Source organism: Protobothrops mucrosquamatus, unplaced genomic scaffold (assembly GCF_001527695.2).
Source record: "Protobothrops mucrosquamatus isolate PMUCROS unplaced genomic scaffold, P.Mucros_1.0 scaffold2115, whole genome shotgun sequence".
NCBI lineage: Eukaryota > Metazoa > Chordata > Lepidosauria > Squamata > Viperidae > Protobothrops > Protobothrops mucrosquamatus.
The window spans coordinates 158,842-165,676 of NW_015388216.1; the positions used below are offsets into that span (position 1 = coordinate 158,842).

General features: G+C 41.7%; 1 protein-coding gene across 1 annotated transcript in view; it reads right to left on the reverse strand.

Moving 5' to 3' along the window:
• Positions 1-6,523, reverse strand: part of LOC107294828 (FYVE, RhoGEF and PH domain-containing protein 5) — a 124,367-nt gene extending 117,844 nt beyond the window's left edge. Inside the window, exon 1 of the mRNA XM_015824094.1 lies at positions 6,306-6,523. Within this exon, the coding sequence (XP_015679580.1) occupies positions 6,306-6,523 (218 nt within the window). The remainder of the gene's footprint in view (positions 1-6,305) is intronic.
• Between the last annotated feature and the right edge of the window lie 312 nt (positions 6,524-6,835).

Consider the following 6,835-nt stretch of genomic DNA (forward strand, 5'->3'; position numbering starts at 1 on the left):
CATCAGCATTGCGGTTGCTCTTGGGGGGCCAGGTGGGTGTGGCCAGAGTAGGTGCAACCTACTGGGTGGACGTGGATGGAGTGGGTGTGGCCTACTGGGTGGGCGTGGCCAGTTATACATCATTCGCATCAAGGGTGCCTGTGGGGGCCTGGGCAGGAGTGGGACAGATCTGAGGGTCTCTAGCAGAAGGGGGTGGGACCGGGGCAAGTGCCAAGGCATGGTCCACCGGGGCAAGTGCCAAGATGGCCACCACAAAATTGTATATTGGCTCCCAGCTGGCCGTTCCCTCACTGTTTCCAGGATGGCTTTGCGGGCCATATGAAACCACTCGCGGGCCGCATCCGGCCCCCAGGCCTTGTGTTTGACATGTCTGATCTAAGTATATCGCAGACACACCTACTTACATTCATTGTGAGAGTGCAGCAAGACTTATTTTCTAGTAGCAAAGACTTAGCTGGGGTTTACTTTTGTTTCCTCTTATTAATGTTGCTTTGGGTGTTAGTTAATCCCCATCTAAAGCTCTCTACAAATTTTAGTGTACAACTATATCCTATCTTGCCAGCATGGTGATTTGCCCTACTGCCTGGGGATGACGGGGTTTATAATCCAACATCTCTTAAGGACACCAGGCTGATTAAGCCTAGTTTAGATTGCAATGATGGATTTATGCCATTTCTTTGAATTTGGTTATATCTTGTAACCATTTGCTTTGCTTTTCAAGTGAGTTATAGAAAGAAAAACTGTATTCAACAGTTGGTGTTTTACGATCAGCCACTTTGGGCGGAAAAGAACATATAAATTAAATTAAACTATCACCAGAGGTACTCTTGTGTGCCAGGTAAGAGTTGTATTTTACCCTGTTTAATAGCATGGCAGCATCTCTAAATGAATAATGATGCTGTATAGGCAAAGGTAAAGTGTACTACTTTGTGTAGGTTATGATATATTAAGGACCATTTTTAAAAATAATCCTTTCAAATACCCATGTGCCTCTTTTATCAAATTTATGCTAATATTACCTGCATAATTCACAAACAAGTTTATGTTTGTACTTTTTTCACTGTATACACCTGATCCACTGGGAGAATGATTAATGACATTTCAGTCAGCTGAAAAAATACCACCACAAAACCATTTACTTTTTATTAAATACAGTTTTGATGTGCAACCAAACTTTCTTTTTAACCAAAAGATTCCTGGCAACTTAGATTGTGTTTCCATGTATCTTAAGGGGTATGTTGTATCGTAGTAGCCTTTCTGTGGCAATGAGATGCCATAGCTTAATTAGAGCTATTGTATATCAGGCTTGCAAAAATCCAGATCAACCATTAAATGGTAGCAAACAAATATCATCCATTTTGTGTGCGGATTCACAGAAGTCCACTTATGGTATTCTTAAGCTTAATGGTACAACGTTTCCCAAACAGTCCCAATACTGTATCCTATAAGACTACAAAAGGTTTTTGTGTGAAACCATGCAGAGCAACAAAGATGATTAGGGGACTGGAGGCTAAAACATACAAGGAACGGTTACTGGAAATGGGTATGTCTAGTTTAACGAAGAGAAGAACGAGGGGGGACATGATAGCAGTGTTCCAATATCTCAGGGGCTGCCACAAAGAAGAGGGAGTCAGGCTATTCTCCAAAGCGCCTGAAGGCAGGACAAGAAGCAACGGGTGGAAACTAACCAAAGAGAGAAGCAACCTAGAACTAAGGAGAAACTTCCTGACAGTTAGAACAATTAACCAGTGGAACAACCTGCCTCCAGCGGTGAATGCGCCAACACTGGAAGTTTTTAAGAAGAAACTGGACAGCCATTTGTCCGAAATGGTATAGGGTTTCCTGCCTGAGCAGGAGGTTGGACTAGATGACCTCTGAGGTCCCTTCCAACTTTATCATTATCATTATCATTATCATTATTATTATTATTATTATTATTATTATTATTATTATTATTATTATTATTATTATCATTATTATTATTATTATTATTATTATTATTATTATTATTATTACTAGATGAGCAATTTGGGTTTGTATGAAGCCCCCCCGAATCTTATTTGTAGCTACCAGAGCATTTCTAGAATGGGCAAGATTGACTGCTTCAGCCCACATTTAAGGAGGAATTTAAGAATCTAAAATCTAAATCTTTCCAAAGCTTAAGGCTTCCATGTCTATCCTTAATATCCACCTAAGCCTCCACAAATTCTAAGAGGACAAAACAATGGCCCAAATAATCAAAAGATGTCATGATTCCCCAGCCATATCCCTGTGGCCCTTAAATATCTGGCCACAAAAAGGTTGATCACCTGAACAATGCAAACCACCCCTGATCTAGATGGCATCCCACCTTTGTATAAGAATGTCTCTTATTGTATAGTTGAACTTTTTTTAACACTTAAAGGAAAAGCAGCACAAATAATCTTGTACTGTGATACTCCATGGAAGTGACAGTTGGGTTAAAAAAAAAGCAAGATAGGAAGAATATTGATGTTTTGAACTTTGGTGTTAGAGAAGCCTTCTGAGAATACCATAGACAGCCAAGAAAACAAACTGCTAGATCATCAAAAAATTCAGAGTTCTCACTCAAAGCCCAAATGATAAGGCTCAAATTATCCCATATGGGATGTATTATGCGAAGACACAGTTCTCTGGCCAGGACTCAAATCCTGGAAAAGATGGAAGGAAAGAGAAGAAGAGACTGGTGTTGTATAAACAGAGGCATAGATTGAAGATCACGTGAAATATTAGTACTGCTTTATAAAGCCCTAGTGAGACCATAGTATCACCATACTACAAAAAAGACCATGGAAAAAATTCAGAGAAGAGCAACTAAGATGGTCAAAGTCCTGGAAACTAAAACATACGAAGAACGGCTGCAGGACTTGGGTTTGATTAGTCTAAAGAAAAGAAGAAACAGGGGCGACAGGATAGCAGTGTTCCAGTATTTGAGGGGCTGCCACAAGGAAGAGGGGGTCATGTTATTCTCCAAAGCACCAGAGGGCAGGACAAGAAACAATGGTTGGAAACTGATCAAAGAGAGAAGCAACCTGGAATTAAGGAGAAACTTCCTGACATTGAGAACAATTAACCAGTGGAACAGCTTGCCTCCAGAAATCGTGGGCCCTCTATCACTGGAGAATTTTAAGAAGAGGCTAGACAGTCCTTGTCTGAGATGGTATAGGTTCTCCTGCTTGAGCAGGGGGTGGACTAGAAGACTTCCTAGGTCTATTCTATTCTATTCTATTCTATTCTATTCTATTCTATTCTATTCTATTCTATTCTATTCTATTCTAAACAAGCAGCAGCTTGCTTTACAAGTCACAGAAGCCATGGGGATGCTGTTGGAAAAGCTGAAGGAAACACCAGAAAATCTCTTTTCTAGAACATGGTCATTAACTCTGAAGCCCAACACTCCCCAGCAGATACTGTCTGTGCAAGCTTACATCAGTATATTGATTCTTGAATAACTCCAAGATGTTACAAGATCTGCTTCTATTGCCCCCTTGGGGATGGGGGTGCGGGTAGGGAGGAGTTTTTGTTTTTGTTTCCTTTTGCTTTTAAGTAGCAAAATAATTTGCTATTTAAACACAGAAGCATTTTCTTAAAACCACAAAGGATCTTTAAAATGTCAGTAGCATTTTTTAGTGCTCGATTAGCGATGCAATTGTTTTTTATTAATGAAATAAAGAAACGATTACTTATTAGATATAAGCAAACTGCAAAGATAACACACTGAAATGCTCTGGAATTATATTTTTTCTACCCTTTTCTAGGAGGGTAGTGAATAAATTAAATAGATGATTGAAGAAACTGGGGACAATAATTCTAAAAGATATATTTATTAGAGATAAATGTAAACAACAGGAACAGGATTGGTGAACAAAGAAAATATACTGAATTTTGTATTGTCATGAAAATATAAATTCATTTAGTCAACTGATATTCCAACGTAAAAGGCATTTTGAGTTTATGATAGATAATAAAACAATAATTGGGAAAAAAGCAATAAGATTCAAGTCAAATCAAGTAGTGCCAAGAAATAATGAGATAGATTTGCAGACAAAAATGGATAATATTAAGCTGTGAGATATCAGTGGCAGACCTAATGAAGATGAGAGTGGAACACTGGAAAACAGTTTCATGAAATTGTTGCATTATCTCTATAAAAAACACAAATCCTCTATGATGAAAAAGCACTTATCTCTCCTAATAAAATAAATACTCACATTTTAGGACTTTCAGGGACATAATTATTAACACTGATCTGAAGTGGAGATTGCTATTGTTCCTTCATTTCTTTTGTCAAGATTTTTAATAAAAAGAAGAATGTGAATTTAAGCTGAAGGATAATTTAGTTCCATTTATGTCACCCTTTCCAAATGAGAGTACGGATTCCTGCTGTTACATTGTATTAGGTTTATAAAAATTTCATATAGCCAGTTGTGATTGGCTTCATGATGGCATATAGCCAATCCAGAACGAGGATGGGAAGAGTTGTTCTCATTCTGATTTGGCTTTAGCTTTGTGAAATAAAGTAAATAATACGGTGGCAGTTGGGGAGCCCTGACATGCTTTTTATGCACCCACTCATTTTGTGATGGTGGGAGGTCTTTCCATGCCACTAAATATTGGGTTGACCCAAGATGTTTCCTGGAGTCTAATATCTCTTTAATTTCAAAATGTTGCTCCCCTTCCACCATAATGGATTGGGGGGGGGAGAGCTTCTGCTGGCCTTAAAGGGGAGGTTAGTTCCCGTTTAAGCAGGCTGCAGTGAAATACAGGTGGACCTGTCTCAATGGTTTTGGGAGTTCCAATTCCACTATTACTGGGTTAATTATGTGTTTTATGGGGAATTTTGGTCCTAGCTTTTTCAATGGCTGCAGGGATTTTAGAAATTTGGTTGAGATACATACTTTTCCCCCTCTTTTGAATGGTTTAGGCTCCATTCGTTTCTTATCTGCCTGAATTTTATAAGCTTCTCTGGCTTCATCTAAAGCTTTTCTAATCACAGGCCAGGTGTTTTGCAGCTGTTTAATTCCCTCTTTCAAAGAGGGGGTGGTGGGCACGTTAACAGCTAACTCAGACATTGGGTTGAAACTTTGTCCTGTTGCCACTTGGAACGGTAAGTAGCCGGTACTCGAATGCATTGCATTGTTGTAAGCGACTTCTGCGAAAGGCAACAATTCAGTTCAATTGACTTGTTGGTATGAAGCATTTCAGGTATTGTTCTAATACTGAGTTTGAACGTTCTGTCCCACCATTCGTTTGCAGATGATGACTAGTTGACTGTCCTTGACTGGTACCAAGTAAGTCCAAAAAGCTCTCCAGAACTCTGAGGTGAACTGGACCCCCCTGTCTGTTGTAATGCATTGTGGGGCCCTATGCAGCCAATATATGTGTAATACAAATAATCTGGCTAAGGCTTTAGCAGTGGGAATCTTCTGGCAGGTGTGAAGTGGATCTGTTTGATAAATAGGTCCATCACAACCCAAATGACAGTGTTTCCTGCACTTTCTGGCAGTTCTACTCTAAAATCCATAGAGATCTCTCTCCAGGGTGCTGAAGGGCTGGCCACCACTTGTAATAATCCTGGCATTTTCCCGTCTCCACTTTGCCGCTGCGCAAACGAAGCAGCTTAGCACATAGCTTTCAATGTCCTTTTTTATAGAGGGCCACCAGAATTGCCTTTTGGTCAAATGGAGAGTTTTCACAAACCCAAAATGCCCTGCCACTTTTGAGTCGTGGCAGAGTTGCATGATTTTTACTCTCTGGGTTTTTGACACATATAACTTTTCTCCTACCCAGAGTAGTTCATCCCTCATCAGGCAAAGATTCTTATGGTTCAGGAACCATTCGTTGGTTTATAGTGCTCGTCTAAACTCGATCCCTGATTCGCTGTTCAAAGATGGGTTTTTCCTCCTACGATGTGGTCTGCCCTCAGGATCAGTGCTTTTGAATGGCACTCGGCTGCTCGATGGCCTTCTTTGCCACATCTGAAGCAGGTGGTCAAATGTGGGTTCATGGTCAGGGTCTTTGCCATCTCTTTCTTCCCTTCTGAGGGGAACATCTCCAGGTCCAGTCCATTTGCCGTTGGCTGCGTGCTAGGTCAATTTCAGCCTCTTCCGTCATTATGTACCAGCCGTGGAGGCGTGCTGGATCCCCCCGGGTGATGCAAGCCTGGTAGAGGTTGGTGGCCTGCCAAGTCTCTAAACTCCTCAGTGTACTCGGCCACTTGTTATCTGCCCTGTTTTATGGTTTTGATGCGCTCCCTGGCTTTCCGATCGGCTAGCGGGTCCTCCAACCTCCTTCTCAGGGCTGCCATGAACAGGTTAAAATTCTGGAGCTCGGGAGCATCAACGTTATACCATCCACCGAGTAGCCGCACTTCCAGGGCCAGGGTTATGATCCTGACGCGCCCACGGTCCCCGGGGATGTCCCACCCATATTCGTGCATATAGCTCAGGATGCGGGTTAGGAAAAAGCCCAACTGTTGGGGCGATCCATCATACTTTACCCCCATCCAATGGTCTACATACACTACAAGGGCTGGGACCTTGCAGTCAGGCTGTTGAGTCCCCCTCCTTCTGGCTCAGCATCCATCTCCTCCAGCTGGGGTGGCATGGGCTGGGTTGGTGACCTCGGCTGTCACTCCAGTGGCTTCTTGGAAGGGCCGGGGTTTGCAAATTCACTCTCCTGGACCTCTTCTTCCTCGTCCAGACTCATGGCTATTGAACCATGGCAGGGATTGGCCTCTTCTTTCTGGAGGTTTTTGAATGCCTCCACCAGCAGGCTGATGGCTTGTTTGAGGAAGTGGTCAGAGTGTGCTGGCCTC